This window comes from Anabrus simplex, chromosome 4 (genome assembly GCF_040414725.1).
Source record: "Anabrus simplex isolate iqAnaSimp1 chromosome 4, ASM4041472v1, whole genome shotgun sequence".
In the NCBI taxonomy this organism is placed as follows: Eukaryota; Metazoa; Arthropoda; class Insecta; order Orthoptera; family Tettigoniidae; genus Anabrus; species Anabrus simplex.
In genome coordinates, this window is record NC_090268.1 from 299,996,800 (window position 1) to 300,013,936 (window position 17,137).

Consider the following 17,137-nt stretch of genomic DNA (forward strand, 5'->3'; position numbering starts at 1 on the left):
GATCGCTGCACAGGAGAATTGGTCTCTAGATTCTCGCGAGAGCATTGCCCATCACTAGTCTTCAGCTCTGAAGATTTTGTTCCACGTTTTCCCATTTTCACACCACGCAAATGCTGGGGCTGTATCTTAAGGCCATGGCCGCTTCCTTCCCACTTCTAGACATTTCCCATCGCATCGTTGTCGTAAGACCTGTGTCGGTGCAATGTAAGGAAAATTGTTAAAAAAGTGCAAGGAATGTCATTTACAAGGAAATCCTTCAATAAATATTAACCCCATTAACCGTGGCTTGACGGGTTTCCCCTAGTCGACATTAAAAAATATTGCACTTAAAATTTCTAAGAATTAGTGAAAAACTCAGTCGCACAAAAATAAAGGGAGAGTACAGAATCAGTTGACACTACAATAAAAGATTAAATCAAGGTCTTTATTAGATAAAATTTACAATGCCAATTTCTTGAATTTTAAAATGTAATCACTATCATTCAGGTATAATAAGGTGACATAATAAATAAAATGATCTATGTTATAGCCTGTTGCAGGAAAGCTTGAAACAATATGTACAGAGAATCTAGGCTATTCAGAAAACATGCAAATTATTCTATTTCTCAAGTCACATTATCATAAATGATATGATACAAATGTGCATAGGAACAAAAGGAACGATGACAATATTTGTTTTTGCTTGAAATAATACTTAAGATTTCATAAATGAAAATGAATATAATATTACAATATTTTTTCTCCTTTAACTTAAGTTGTGAACACTGAACTATGTGTGAATATCCATAGGACTTCACTAAGCAGATCATAACTGAGAATTTCCTTAAGTGGCCAATTCAACAAACAAATTAAATTCACATAAACATTAAGCCTTTTATTTCACAAATGTATTTCTTGAAGTTCAGAAATGAAGTAATTTATACTTATTTCAGAATACACCCGACAATCCATCTCATGCCTTGAACAAAATTACATTTTAGATTTCATCATCCACAAAACAGCACTTCATGCAATCCTATTTTACAAACCTAACAACATTCTCTCATTAACAGAATTGTGTATACAAGCACAATGACATTTGCACACATTTGTGGATCACTTGAGCTTTCATTACATTAGCAAACTTTCAGTAGCTGCAATATGTTCTCCCTGAAGGCTAACATAGAATGCACAAAGGCATGAGGAACATTTAATTCATAGCTCAACAGACGAACTGCTGGAGGAATAGTCACCTGTTGACACATTTACAGCAACATTAGTTTCACTGTCTAACTGAAGGTACAGGACCAAATTTATGAACGACTAATTTTAGTGCACAGAATGCAGTCAAATGCATGCACGTTACATACCAACTTTATGCTTCCTTCAAATTCTAAAATTAAAGAAAACATGTACATATTTGAAACATTCTTTACTTAAATACAGGACAGGCATAGTAAATCCATATCATTTAATTTTTTACAATTTTACAGAAGTATTCTTCTTTAAACATGTCACGAACAAACAACATTAAAAGAAACAATCACAGTTGCAAAGTTAATAGCAATGCTGAATGCAGCATGGCATACACTATAAAATTAACTTTCAGTAAAATTTAATAAAACTAATGTAGTTCCATTATTTTACCATCTCTCTTCACTCAGTAATCATGTTTATAAACAAACTCACAGGGATCTAGATATCTAATAATGTGTAATTTAAGGATATTAATACTTCAGTTATTCTTTAACACTCAGAGTACATGAACAGAAAACCACAGATTCAACATATCACATGGTCCCAGACTCCAAACAGAAGAATATCACAAATAAAAACTCCATACACAATTTTTGCACATCCTATATCCCTATATATATATATATATTTCTCCATAAACTATAATATAAACATAATTACATTAATAAAATAAGATTATATACAATATACTATAGAAATCCTTCAAGCACAAGAGGTTATTGTTGTGATATCAGCATTTAAGATCCTTCAGTGTGAGGCAGCTTAGAAGGTGCAGAAGTTGTAGCTGGGCTGTCTGCAGTGCCTACTGGTCTTTCTTGGCTGTCGCTGATTGGTATGTTGGAGGTGCCTCCTACACAGACATAAAATAATGTAATGTATTAATCTCAACAAAAATATCACATACAGAAAGTAACCGAGAACTGGGAAGTGTAAATATGCAAGCAGTAAAAAGGTTCATAAATGTATACACCTGATTTGTATTTTGTCAATTTAAGGCAACCAGAGACAGATATAAAAATTCACAATGATATAAAAGTATTTTAACACTTAACCATCAACCATCAAAGAGGGGTCTGTGTGACTGCCCCAAAAAACTGAATTACCATATTTACTCTCATAAGGCACATCCCTAATATTTGATCAAAATAGCATAAAAATTTTGCCCCAATTAAGAGCTGTATGTCAAATTTGTGGGCTTACTGCAAGAATGAGACTCTGCAGTAATAAAAGCAAAGGGCCACTGCCATGCACCTGCCTTGCACTACTGTCGAGCTTGTTAGTAGATGGGAAAAGTTAAAAGCTAGTTTCAGTCAAGCCGAAAGGGGTGAAATTTGCAGAAGAAAATAGTAACAGAACAGTGGGCTGCGAGTTTTCCATCCACAAAAAACAAGTGAGGAATTTGAGAAAGCAGCAAATAGAATTAGTAGAAACTAGTTCATCTTGGCATACTTTTCGTGGCCCAAAACAGAGCAAGTTCCCATGTGTTGAGGCATTATTAGACTAAGCGAGACAGGTGCGGACCAATGGTTGCAGTGTTTTTCTCAAAATGTTAGAACTAAAGTGCCAGCCTGTGCTGTAGGAGTAATATCCTGCGTCATACTCTGACGGCCTGGGTTCAATTCCTGGCCAGGTCAGGGATTTTTACCTGGATCTGAGGACTGGTTCAATGTCCACTCAGCCTACATGATAATTGAGGAGCTATCTGACTGTGAGAGAGCGGTCCTGGTCAAGAAAGCCAAGATTAACGGCTGAGGAGATTTGTCATGCCAACCACACGACATCTCGTAATCTGCAGGCCTTTGGGCTGAGCAGCGGTCGCTTGGTAGACAGTGGCCCTTCGAGGCTTTTGCGCAACGGGGTTGGTTTTTCTAGAACTAAAACCACAGGAAATTGCAAGTTCGCACTATATTCTGGGAAACTTATTCAAGGCAAGTCATACTTGGGCGACTTAATGTTGTGCAATAACCTATTATTGCAAGATATCAACGTATTGACGGTTTTCACTTTACAACTAAAAATTTAATGTGTCCTATTCAATACATAACATAAATCCATCCTTAGATGAAGTCAAACAGGTTTCGACTTATTTGAGCCATCTTCAGTGAAAAAATGGGGTTAAAGTTATTTACATAATAGAAGCTAAAAATGTGTTAAAAATATAATGAAGGAACAAATGAAAAACAGAAGAGACATGACAGAAATAAAAATTCAAATATATACACATTTCCATAATTAGATGGAGTAATCAACTCATTTGAGACATCTTCAGTGAAAAAACATTTTTACAATAATTGAAGCTAAAAAGGGTGTATAACCTATGAAGAAAAGAATGAAAACAAATGAGAAAACAAACTAGTGTTTATAGTGAGGTTGTGGACCTCTTAGTCCAAAAATTTTGCAGTGTAATATAATGGCGAAGGGGAGGGAGTGCAATGCTGGTGGGGAGAGTGGGGGCAAGTACGAGAGATGGAGGCGGAGTTTGTTTCTATTGTAGAAGTTCTGACAAATATATGGAATAAATGTTTACAGTAGAATGTTCTCTTTTTTTTTCATTGATTTCATTTATATTATGAGAGGAGTTTGTAAACTGATCTAAATAGATGTGGATGCTCTCAAGAACGTTGAGCACGGTGCCTTTTTGCTCATCATGCAAGATCTTAAATCTTTATTGATGTGTATTCGCGACAGGATTCTTTATGATGTTCACTCGTAGCTGAAAAAAGATTATATTTTAAAACATTGCGATGTTTGGTGAATCTTATGACAAAATTGTGGCCGGTTTGACCAACATAGCTGGAATTACAGGATTGGCATTCTAATTCGCAAACTCTGGAGTTCAAATATATATTATTAAAGTTATTATTATTATTATTATTATTGTTGTTGACAGTGTGTGGATTGATTGTAGTTGGTGTGGGAGGTTCTAAACACTATTTTAATGTGTTTTCTAAAGATTAGAAATTTGTTAAATGCTACTATTATTGAAAGCGAAAAACTTCTCTTTAGGAGCAGAATCTTTTTCTAGGGTAGTCTTGGATCTGCTCTTCTATCTATTTATTCTGCTGAAGGGTCTATTGAAAGCGTTGTGTTCTGCAATATTGTAAATAGTATTAATTTCTTTTTTTTTATAATCCTAACAAGATAAAGGAACAGTTAATGCTCTGAGTACCATGCTATTGTAAGCTGTTCTTTTGTGTATGTCTGGGTGCATGGAAGTTTGCTGGATGGTACTGACGGTGTGGGTGGATTTCCTGTATATTACAGGATAAAGTGTTGTTGCACTTTCACATAATGGTTCAGTCCAGGACATTAAGGCCATTATTGTTTTCTGACTCTGGTGAATTTTATATGTGAATCACTGGAGTTGAGAAATTCAAGTACTGTATTGCTGTTAGTAACATGGGAGTCTAAAATAACAAAAATGTCATCTACATAGAGTGTCCTGTGTTGAATGCCATTAATCTCGCCAATGATGCGAGAATGTTCTAAATGATGGATGTGAATGTCCGCAAGGATCCCTGAAACTGGTGATTCCATGCAAAGACCTATCTGTTGGTAAATGACATTACTGAAAGTGAAGAAATTGTTATTCAATGTTAATGTCAGAATACGAATAAATTAATCTATTTCGCCTATACTTAAATTGTTGAATTTGGAAAGATTGTTCTTAATCAATTGAACGGTGTTGTTAACAGGCACATTAGCATATATGTTAGTAATATCGAATGAAGAGTGTGGTGTTTGGATAAATTAAAGTGTGTAATTTTATTGCAAAATTCTTTGGAATTTTTGACTGATGTACTGGCTTGAAAACGATGGTGTGATTGAAGGAATTTGTGAATGAAATAACATACTTCATAAGTCTATTTCTGAAATTGATCATGAGTCTTATGGGGATGTCGACTTAATGGATCTTGGGTAGCGCTTTTGCTGTGGGAAGCTTCAGATTCATAATCATTTTGGATTTTTCAATGTCATTAAACAAAAATGAAATGTTCTTAATAATGTGAACGACGGACTGACTAAAGTGATCCTATGTGGTCATAAAAGAAGAAGAAGAAGAAGAAGAAGAAGAATGGTCTTTAGGTTTCTCTGTATTTTATTAGTTGGATCTTTTTTTTAGAGTTTATGAAGTTGTTTTCTGTAAAAATGTTTCTCCAATTATGTTTAGGTGCCTTGCGCAGCACTTCCGAGATCATCGGCATTGAGATTGATTTTACTTGTGTTCACTACAGCTTGGTGAAAATCATTTGGTTTTATGCTGTTTAGGGTATTTTGTTTGCTGTGTGTTTTGAAAGAGCTTTCCGGCCAACATGTAATTGAAAGGATGTCCATTTAAGGGAGCAAAGAAGAGTGGAAACTCCTAAATGAGTTTCATATAATTTCTGGTTCAGAGGAGATTTCTTTTTATGGAGAAATTTGACTTCGTCTAATCCAAATGTTAATGGTTTTGAGCCGAGTCGTGCAAGATTTTGCTGTGTTCCTATGAGTTTTCTTGGTGAATTTCAAAAAATTGGGGATTAAATTAGTGATCAAGCATTTTCTCAAAAAATTATTCTTGCCCTAATTTGGCAACCTTTATTTTGAGATTGCAATAAAGGTTGGCTTACTTGCCTGCCAGGATGGCATTTCTATTACAAGATATTAGAATCATTCTATATTGATGGTTTTCAGAAGCATTTCTACAAGTGGAAACACCATTGGGGGCATTGCATCAATAGAAAAAGGAAATGGTTCAAAGGAGACAAAGCTAACTAGACTGCATTCAAGGCCACTTTCAAGTTTGGTTATTCTTTGAAAAGGCCTTGTATGTATTTTTTGTCTGAAAACATACAGTGCAACATTTGACTGAATTTCTTAAGAGTTTGTCAAGAGCATTCAAAACGCATTGAAAACGTGCAGTTTTTACTAAGAATTAGCCAAAGTTGCACTTCCTGGATGTGATGTTCTGTAAGAAAGGGAGAAAAAGCTGCTCAGATACATATTAATCATTTATGTGTTCTATGAGAAAGTGCTATAGGGATGATTTTAGCATACTGATGCAATGGTGATGAGATTTTAGATTCTCTACTCTGAGCTACTTCCACAAAGACAACTCAGATGTTGTCAAGTTGGAAAAACTATACTCAAACATTGAACACAAGAGATCAGAACCAAAAAATAAAATCTGTTCTCTCTCTATCTCTCTCCCACAAAGACAAAACAAAGTCTTTCATATTCTGATGAACAGAAAGATTGGCCGAGGTGTAACACCACTAAATTACCAAATATGCACCACCTCCAACAAAAATACCATTACCGATGCCCAGTTAGCTCACCGGGATGAAATGGCACCAGCTCAAGGGAGAGATGTAACAATGTAAATGCCACTGAAAAAAATCCTGTTTCTTGGGCTGACTGTTCAAAGACACTAAGAATATTTGGGATGACTGAAGAATTAAGGCTTAGCATGGGAAGTTTGGGTAGAATACCATAAAAGGATAACCTGTCAGAGGAAAATACCATTTCTTTTTCAATGAAGAAAGGTACAAAGGAGCTTGAATAAAATTTACAAGCAAATCAAAATAGACTTAAAATTTTGAAAACTTTAGAGAAGTTTACATGAAACGAAAAATGTTCCTCAGATACAGAGTTGAAACTCTGTCACAGTAACATTCTGCAAATACAAACACCAGAACAAATTTTCTTTCACTCTGCAGGAAGGTATTGCTAAAAATGGACAACACAGATTGTCCAGATGTGAGACCTGTGTAGAATTTCTATGATTTGGAAGGTTGTTGTGGAATGTTATTTGTAAATCTTTTTTAAAGTAATACTCACTGTATGATGTGGAGTGTTGAGGTAAAATATTTTATTCATATTCCATTTAGCTACCTAACCTGTATGATGTAAAATATTTTTGTAGTATGTTATTTTTTTTATTCACTTTATCCACCTTTTAACTACTAGCTTTGTAAATGATTTTTCTGTAATAGCTGGAACAGTCCAGAAAGGTTGTGATGCAAACTTGTAGAACAGGGTGTGTTGGCCTTTGTCAGTTGTGGATTCTGGAAATGTGTGTTGCGGCTTTTGTGTTGGTACTTGCTTGCCGCATTTCATTTTGTTACAGTTGGCAATGTGCTGCTGAGTTTTATTAAATACAAATACACACTGAACATGGCGACCAGCAGCAGTACATGGATTTTGGTGTGCCTCTAATCTTGGTGTACATAATGTATAAATATGCAGTGTTTATTCATGTGTAATAAATGTTTGAATCACCTGAGTGATGTGTTTGTATATGCTCGTTTGGGGCAGTCTGGTCCTCCATCTGACTTGTTTCAAAATTGTATTTGTGCGCCTGTGGAACTATGTTATGTGCGGCCAATATGTTGTTTCGTCGTTCGCAACATAAAATTTTGGTCCTTCCGGGCCATGATGAGAATCATTGTTAACTTTGAACATTGTGCTAATAATGCTAGTCACCATAAAATTGTTATCGTCACGAATTGCTGCCTGCAACAGCCATTTGAACATAGCAACGAGCTCAGCGTGAAAAGCATTGTGAACAGTTATTGTATAAAAGCACCAGGATGTCGTGCTTAAGACTAATTACTACGAATGTTTGAATTCATCATATTGAGATTTCAACGAAGTCTACATTGTTTTGGAACTGTTTTGATGTCACACGTTAGCAATCTGTGGAATGTTACCATGTGCTAACGCATTTGTTCTTATGAGCTGTTTACGCCAGCTTGTATCTCATACCCTGATGTTCGAGATGTTAAATGCTGCTTGGAATTTGGACTCCAGTGAACATTACATTGCAGAAGTCATACTTTGGACTTTCCAGTCACTTTGGGCATGTCGTTCCAGTCAAGGAGTGGTTCCAGTGGTAGTGATTAATGATACAGCACCACTATGTACCATAAGTCTGTTCCATTTGTCTTTAATGTTCTATCTTGACAAGGGTGGACATCCTGACTAATATCCTAACCCTACTGCTAGCACTTTCCGTGTATAGAATTAACAGATTTGTCTTGACTTCTCAAGGGCATTATAAGATTTCGTGCTAATAATTTGTAGGGGCGCTTTGTGTACTTTGCATATTTTAGAACGTACGTTGTTTATTATATGTTATTTCATGCTTTTGTGCATCTACCTACATTGTTGGTTCCATTCCAAAACTGTCACTCATTCCGATAATGTAAAATGAAAACAGTGCTCTGATTATAAAGCCTATTGTTTGTATAGTCACCATAGTTGTAAGATTGATTTCTATGATTATCTTGTCAATTGATTACCCAAACTATTCATCATGGTATTCGAAACCGAAGCAAAGGCTGTTCAAAAACGTGGTCTACTTAAAAGGTCACTAACTCACCTCAATTACTTGAAGCAAGATAACATCAACCATCACGAACTGATTTCCACGCAAAATAGGCTGCCAGAAATTTGAAAGGAATTCAGCATTGTTAGGGAGTATCTAGAATGTGAATTAGACTCAAAATCTAGAGAAACTCATTTTGGAGAGCATCATTAATTTGAAAACAACAGATGCAAGGATTCAAGAATTGCTTTGCTCATTTGAGAGACCCGTAAGTCCAAGCAATGCATCCATTATTTCTGATAACTACTCAGTCCAACTGTAGCTTGAAGCTCCCTCCCATTGAATTGCCTGTTTTTAAAGGAGATTTGACAAAATACTTGAGTTTCAGGAATACCTTTCAAAGCTTAGTTATTAACAATACCCACATTGACAATGTGCAAAGACTACGCTACCTATTGTCTCTAAGGCGAACCTAGGGATTTGTTGGATAACCTAGCCATATGCGCGGTGAACTTCACTGTTGCTTGAAATTTAATTGATGAAAGGTACAATAATAAACGCTTGATTGTTTCACAGCACGTAAAACATTTGCTCAATCTCCATAATTGTACTAGTGGATCTTCCGTTGAATATCGCAAATTGATAAACCAAGTAAAATCTAACCTTAGTGCTATTGACAATTTGGAGGGTCAAGTTCCACTTCATGAAATTTTACTACAGGAATTGATCCTAAATAAGAACAAGTCCAACCATAGAAGTGAATGGGAAAACAAATTCGCCTCCACTGATATTCCCACACTAAATAATTTAATTGATTTCTTGGAAAGATAATGTCAAACATTAGAGCTAACAGAATGCAAGAAACCTGTTATTGAGCAAAAACAAGACTCAAAATCCAACCTAAAACCCCTTCACATTACCAACAATAACACTTTCTTGAATTGTAGGTTTTGCAAACTTTATAATCACAGCATTTCTGATTGTAGAAAGTTCAAACAAGCAAACATTGATCATCGTCGCAAGTTTGTGAAGGATAAAAACCTTGTTATCTTTGTTTTTCCGCTTCTCATGTTTCTAAACAGTGTAAGCGAAACAAGTGCCCCCAGTGTAATGGGCCCCACAACTTATTGGTTCACAAGGAAGAAACAAGTCCCAATAATAATAATAATAATAATATGAATGTTTCAAGTTCTGCAATTGTTTCACCCACTGCTGTGAAGGTTGTTTCAGGACTAGGTTCTAATGTTTTGCTGAGCACAGCGTGTGTAGGAGTAAAAGATAGCTCAGGAGAGATTATACTAGTTAAAGCTTTGTTAGACTCTGCAAGTCAATTATCTTTGTGACTTCTGATCTTGTCAAGAAGCTCGGTATCCGTACAAGGTCTTGTCGTCCACCTATTGTTGGTATAGGCAATGCGAAAGTTCCACATGTAACCTTGTTTTATTCCCCAATGTATCTGATTATACATTGAAGTTTAACTGTGCAGTCACGAGCACAATCACAAGTACATTTCCTGCGCAGGTTATTGTTCCAATTGGGTTATTCCTCATGATGATATTTTGAGTGATAGACATTTAATCAGTCCTCTACTACTGATATTTTGCTAGGTGCTGATGTCTACTAAGAAATTGTGTCTTCTAATATTTTGCATAAGAAGGGTTATCCCGCCTTATTAGATACCGAATTTGGTTGGGTGCTATCAGGCACTTTCCCCGAGTCGTGCATTAAAAATAATACCAAGGCTCGTTGTGCCAATCATGTAAAACTTGATTCTATTGACACTAAACTCCAAAGGTTTTGAGAGCTTGAACTTCAACCAGTTCTTACTCCTGAAGAAAGGGCTTGTGAAGAACACTTTGTGAATAGTATTCAAAGAGGATTCTGGTAGGTTTGTTATCAAACTTCCTATTTGCGCTGAAGTGCCACCTGTAGCTGAATCTAAGCATAATGCTGTTAGAAGGCTCAAACAGATGGAAAATAAATTTGCTAAGCTTCCAGACTTGAAAAGGAAGTATGTAGATTTCATGCATGAATACAGTGAAATGGGTCACATGGAAATTGCACCTCCAGAGACCTCTAACTAAGATTTTACATGCCCCATCATTGTGTGCTCAAGGATTCTAGCACTACAACCAAGCTGAGAGTTGTTTTTGATGGAAGTTGTGAATCAAATGGAATAGCATTGAATTCAATGTTAATGGTTGGTCCTACTATTCAGCCTGACTTGCTGTCCATTGTTTTAAGATTCAGAACCTATTTTGTTGCTCTTACAGCTGACATTGCTAAGATGTACAGATGTGTGCTAATTCATCCTGACCACAGAAATCTTCAGAAAATTGTTTGGCGTGAATCTACTGATGAAGAAATCAAGAACTACCATCTTACTACTGTCGCAGAGGTACAAGTTCCGCCCCTTTTCTTGCTACGAGATGTCTAGTTCAACTTGCTGATGAACACAAGGAATCGCACCCCACTGCATCAGATATCATTCGCTGTTGTTTTTATGTTGACGACCTGTTGACAGGTACTAAATCAGTTGAAGAAGCTAAGGAGCTTCAATCAGAAATCTCTTCTGTGCTTGATAGTGCATCTTTTTATCTTAGAAACTGGACGTCAAATTGTCCAGAAGCTCTTGCCAATGTCCCTGTAGAGGTTAGAGAAATGTCCCTGTAGAGGTTAGAGAAATGTCACCTTGAAGCCATTAAAACATCAGGTATCGTGTGGCATCCTAAATGTAATGAGTTTCAGTTTCAAATAAATTTGAAGAAAGCACCTAAGGAATGCACTAAGGAGTATTCTCACTATCATTGCTTCCATATTTGATCCCCTTGGATTGTTAGGATGTGGTGTTAGAACCTTCACCTGAAATTATTGAAATCTGGAATGCTATCTACAGTGAGCTCCCCTTGCTTAATGAACTGAGTGCAAAGAAATGTAATGCCCTTTGCAAAGAATAAGGTTATTGAAATCCATGGCTTTTCTGATGCTTCAGAAGCTGCCTATGGTGCTTGTGTGTATATTAGGACAGTATCTGATAATGAGGTATCAGTGATCCTGTCGACTTCTAAATCGAGAGTTGCTCCATTAAAACAGCAATCTATTGCCCGTTTAGAGCTTTGTGCTGCTCTGTTGCTTTCTCGCCTTATGAGCAAGGTCACTGAATCCCTGAAATTGCACATTCCTTTCTCCACATACTGCTAGACTGACATCACGATAGTTCTGTGTTGGTTACAGAAACCTGCCAATTGTTGGCCAACCTTTGTCGCTAATAGAGTTGCTGAAATTCAATCCCTCACTTCAGTCTCAGATTGGAGACACGTACCTACCCACAGCAATCCAGCTCACTTCTCTCAAGGTGTTCTAGCCTTACAAATGTTTTCTCTTGATGTATGGTGGCATGGTCTTTCCTGGTTACACGAATTGTCCCCAGTGTACCCTGATTTTTTTGCCAGTAATACACCACCTGCTGCAAATGCAGAATCGAAACCCTCCTTGAGAGTCCTGCTAGTTAATGTGCACCCACCTGACTTAGAGAAGTTTTCGTCCTTTTACAAACTTAAGCGAGTTTATAGCTATGTTCTGAGATTTATTACCAATGTTTGCTCCACGAAAGATGCTCGTATCATTGGTCCACTCACCCCTGAAGAATTGAGGATTAGAGAAATGAAAATCTGATGCAAGCTAGTGAGTATGGAAAGGAACTTCATGACTTGAGGTCTAATAATGTAGTTGCCTCTTCGAGCTCATTGAAAACTTTGAATCCATTCCTCTATGATTACGGGTTGTTGAGTCGGTGGTCGACTCAAATTCTCAGTTGGAATACAATGAAAAACATTTTTCCTGTGAAACACTGTTATTAAATCGATTGTCAAACATGAACATGAGATGCTATTGCATTCTGGCCCTCAGGCTGTATTGTTCTCCTTGCGTAACAGATTTTGGATTCCACGCGGGAAGACAGTTGTTCGTGGTGTGATCTATTCATATTACAAGTGCCTCAAGAGCAAACCTCCACTCACCATTCACATAATGGGTCAGTTACCCTCGTATAGAGTTGAACCATCGTTACCCTTTGTTAAGGTTGGTCTTGATTATGGTAGCCCAGTCATCATAAAAGGTGATAACCCGAGGAGTAAGAGCATACATTGCTCTCTTTGTTTGTCTTGTCACCAAGGCAATACATTTTGAAACTGAAGAGTCTAACAACTCAGGACTTTCTCGCCGCATCTAGAAGATTCACGGCGCGCAGAGGATTTCCAAATCTCATCTTGAGTGATAATGGCACAAATTTTGTTGGAGCCAACAATGAGTTAAGATTTATTAAGTATAGCTCTACTGAAATAGAATATTCATCTAATCTGAATGTGAATTGGAAGTTTATTCCACCCTCCAGTCCTCATTTCGGTGGGCTTTGGGAGGCTGGAATAAAGTCCACAAAATCACTTTTAAAGCGGACCCTAGGAAAATACATTCTTAATTTTGAAGAGCTGAGTACTATTTTGTATCAAACTGAGTCTGTGTTGAACTTGAGACCTCTGTTCAATGACCTCTATCCCCTCTCCCGACATACCCAACAGCTCCCGCTCCTGTAACTAAATGGAATTTGGTGCAACAGATGTATCACGATTTTTGGCAGAGGTGGTCAAAGGAATACATACAATCACTTCAACAAAGACGTAAATGGTCTTCCGTAGGGAAGTGGTCCAACTGTGGGAGACTTGGTGCTTCTAAGGGAGGATAACCTTCCTCCTCTGGTTTGGAAGACTGGTATAATCCAGGAGCTCCATCCTGGTTGTGACAATATTACTCGTGTGGTCAGTGTAAAGACTAAAACTGGTCTTTTGCACCGTGCCATAGTGAATTGTGTCCATTGCCCAAGGATGTTGTATAGTTGTATATTTGTATGTGTTGTACCTAAAGTTTTCTTTATTAATTTGTCTGTGATGAGCATAAACACTTGACTTTGATTTTTAATGTTGAGATCCCTCAAAGGGGGGGGGGGGAGTATGTTGCGGCTTTTGTGCCGGTACTCTCTTGCCGCATTTCATTTTGTAACAGTTCGCAATGTGCTGCTGCGTTTTTTTAAAAATACAGACACACACTGAACATGGCAACCAGCAGCAGTACATGGATTTTGGTGTGCCTCTTAATCTTGGTGTACATGTGTAAATATGCAGCATTTATTCATGTATAATAAATGTTTGAATCACCTTCTGAGTGATGTGTGTCTGCTCGTTTGGGGCAGGCTGGTCCTACATCCGACTTGTTTCATAATTGTATTTGTGCGCCTATGGAACTGAACTTTGTTATGTGCAGCCGATATGTTTTGTCGTTCATAATGTCCTTACATATTCTGGAAAATGGAAGGTTTGCGATTTGTGTCTGTATAAGTTTGAGAAGATTGTATTAACATCGCGACTGGATAAATAGTTGTTATTGGTGAATCTGGGTGGCGATAGGCAAACTCCAGTGCGCTGATTGGCCACTCCAAGGCCAGACTTCCCTTTTTAACGGGAGCAAAGCAGCTTTTCATGGTCTGTCTTTCGTTCTCTCGTCTGGCCGAGGTTTTGTCGTTGTCGGCGCCTTGCTCCCGGCATGGGTCACCTCGCGGTAAGCAGTCTTGATTTCAGTCCCACCTTTAATGTTCGCTTGCACTTTCATATAGGAGTTTGCCCTAACCCCATTCAGACTCGCCACTCAATTATGTTTCTCAGACGTTTTAGAAAACGTGTTTTCCTTTCATTCTATTTGTAATTGTATTTGGCGTGCCTAGCTACCTTCTGTATTGTTTCGTAGAACTTAGGTTATGCAGAAATGTTAACTACTTGGCTTAACAGCAACACTCTTGTCAAACAACATTTAATCTTGTTTTCGTAAATTATGTGACGATTGTTGGATAGATGAATTTAGTGCAGAACTCACCTTGTACATTTTCATTTTTGAAAATAATATTTGAAAAGGAGACATCACCATTGATTTTTCCCGAAACCCGCAACCTTCACTTTCGTAAGACCTGCGGTAGGTTCCCAGTTCCCGTTCCTTGTTTATAGTTGTCAAGTTGTCCAACCAGATAATTGTGTTGTATTAGGCGCAGTTCATTTGATATTTAATGCACCATGTCTAGGGTTTAAGGTACCACTTAACTTGATTTTCCTCCATTTTAACTGTGTATCTGTGTAACCGTCCAGTACCGGTTACAAGATGTACTAAAAAGTGATTCTTCTCCAAAAATTACCCCCCCCCCCCCCTACACGCACTCTCGGAAATGGAACCTAGTGTTAAGAATTTCAGAAAGATCTCAAACAAGAGGTCCTCATTTTTGAGAAATCTTACAGAAACATCAAAGTTGTCTTACTACAGGTAGTACCATGGAAGGAAATTAAAAACTCTCCTAATGGAATTATATAAGTTTCTTTTGTACAACTAATTATAGGAAAAAGCCTTTAAGATAGACTAAATGAGAATAACCAACAGGGATGATCAATGAGATTCACAAATTCAATGAGCTAGGGAAAACATGAGAAGGAAGTTTAAGATAACATATCTAACATAACTTGAGAATGCACTGTGATACACTAGAGGGATGAGAGTAGAGTGGAACCTTGATTTACCGTTTTTGGAAGGAGCATGGGAAAAAAAAAAGGAGAACACGTGAAAACTGAATATCTGTGTGAATGAATGGAACAATAATAATTAAACTTATGTTTTAATGGCCCAACTTTTCAGTACCATATTATGCAATATTTACATTACATATTTTAAACTTTGAACTAGTGTCAGCCTTGGCTGGCCATCAGCCATAATAAAAAATTGTACAAATATGTCTTATGACAAATTCACAAACACAAATGATATTAAAAAGTAAAAGGATGAAGTATGTGCACAACACGTAAAATGAAATTAAAATAGGGCTTTTATTGTCCTATAGTTGCATCATGTTACTGCTTCTTGTTAAGATATGCTGATGGGTATTGTCAAAAACGACACACTAAGATATGATTAATAGCTCGCAGTTCATAGAATGCAGCTGGTAGAAATTCACAATTCAATGCGGTGCTACAGTAGGCCACGCACTACATGCTGCAATTCTGAGCATCACTAATCACAAAATTGGAAAGAAAAAATATCATCAAAACTTCAGAAATTATGGCTATTCGTGACCCTGAACTCTGCTGGAAATTGCGCTCGCTGCACACGCCACTATTAGTGGGAAATGATAATTTTTAAATGCAATGCTGCACAAATAAAATGGCTGCAGTTTTTATGATATTGTAACACAAAAATGTAAAATTCTGCCTTAAGTTAGGACCAAAACAGTAATAGGCAAACCTTTGTGTGTGAAAGGTGCAATCTCTGTTCTGGTCTCTATAATAATCGTATACGATAATATTAAATACTAGATTTGTGTTAAGGAGCAGTTTCGATTCCTGCTTGAAAGCCCAGCGACTATACAATGCCCTGAGGGAATTTCATAAATCTGTTCGGTGATACAATCGGAGAAAAAAAAAAAAACCCACATTAATCCTGGACATAATGTACACTTTCTACAAGCACGAACATTCAACGAAACTTGTTCAGTCATCAATTAGAGCTGTCGAAATGTGCTCTGTCTCCTAATTGTTGTGGCCACTCTCTGCTTTATGATTTCCAAGGATTCTCTAAACAATACTACCCGAATGAGATACTAAAATGGTCCCTTATACAAGTTCACTGCGAATCACTTTTCCAATACAGTACTTGCTCTAATTATCGGAATGACTGGACGTTAACGCCTAGATTTATAGATAGTCCACAGCTGTACTTTCGTGAGATATAGTTTCTTGAAAAACGCTTTATCAAGAATTTAGCATTAATGGGCCTGGAATTTCTGGACAGTTCAACCGGGAAATAGGTTCGAGGAACAGATAATGCAGGATTTTTAAGTCAATTAGGATGCTCGCAGGACCACATAATCTGAACAAACAATCCAGGAAAACGTAGTTTCAGGGAACGGATAATCAAGGTTCCACTGTATACCCACAGATCTACTGCTCAGATGCTTTGAAAATATTGTGGCAACAAGTAAAAATTTGGAAACAGAAAACTTTTTTTTGCTAGGGGCTTTACGTCGCACCGACACAGATAGGTCTTATGGCGACGATGGGATAGGAAAGGCTTAGGAGTTGGAAGGAAACGGCCGTGGCCTTAATTAAGGTACAGCCCCAGCATTTGCCTGGTGTGAAAATGGGAAACCACGGAAAACCATTTTCAGGGCTGCCGATAGTGGGATTCGAACCTACTATCTCCCGGATGCAAGCTCACAGCCGCGCGCCTCTACGCGCACGGCCAACTCGCCCGGTGAAACAGAAAACACTAAATGAAATTTCTCTAAAGCTTGATACTAAGCAAAGTGAAGTAACCAGTCTGGCAATAATGAAGTGTTCCTAGTAATGAACATATTCCACAGCATATGAAATGCTTGAGTTTCAACGTTAGGAGAGGTTTTCATTAAGCTATTCGATTCAATGTGCTTATGGCCCTACTTCAGTGCTGAAATAAATATATATTGATCTAGAACAATTTCTCCACCATCCAAAAGACCGAGGTATAGTA

At 37.3% G+C, this 17,137-nt stretch overlaps 1 protein-coding gene across 1 annotated transcript in view; it reads right to left on the reverse strand.

The window, feature by feature from the left end:
* Positions 1 to 403: 403 nt before the first annotated feature.
* Positions 404 to 17,137, reverse strand: part of Wbp2 (WW domain binding protein 2) — a 69,943-nt gene continuing 53,209 nt past the window's right edge. The window contains exon 7 of the mRNA XM_067146483.2: positions 404 to 2,086. Within this exon, the coding sequence (XP_067002584.1) occupies positions 2,039 to 2,086 (48 nt within the window). The 3' untranslated portion in view covers positions 404 to 2,038. The remainder of the gene's footprint in view (positions 2,087 to 17,137) is intronic.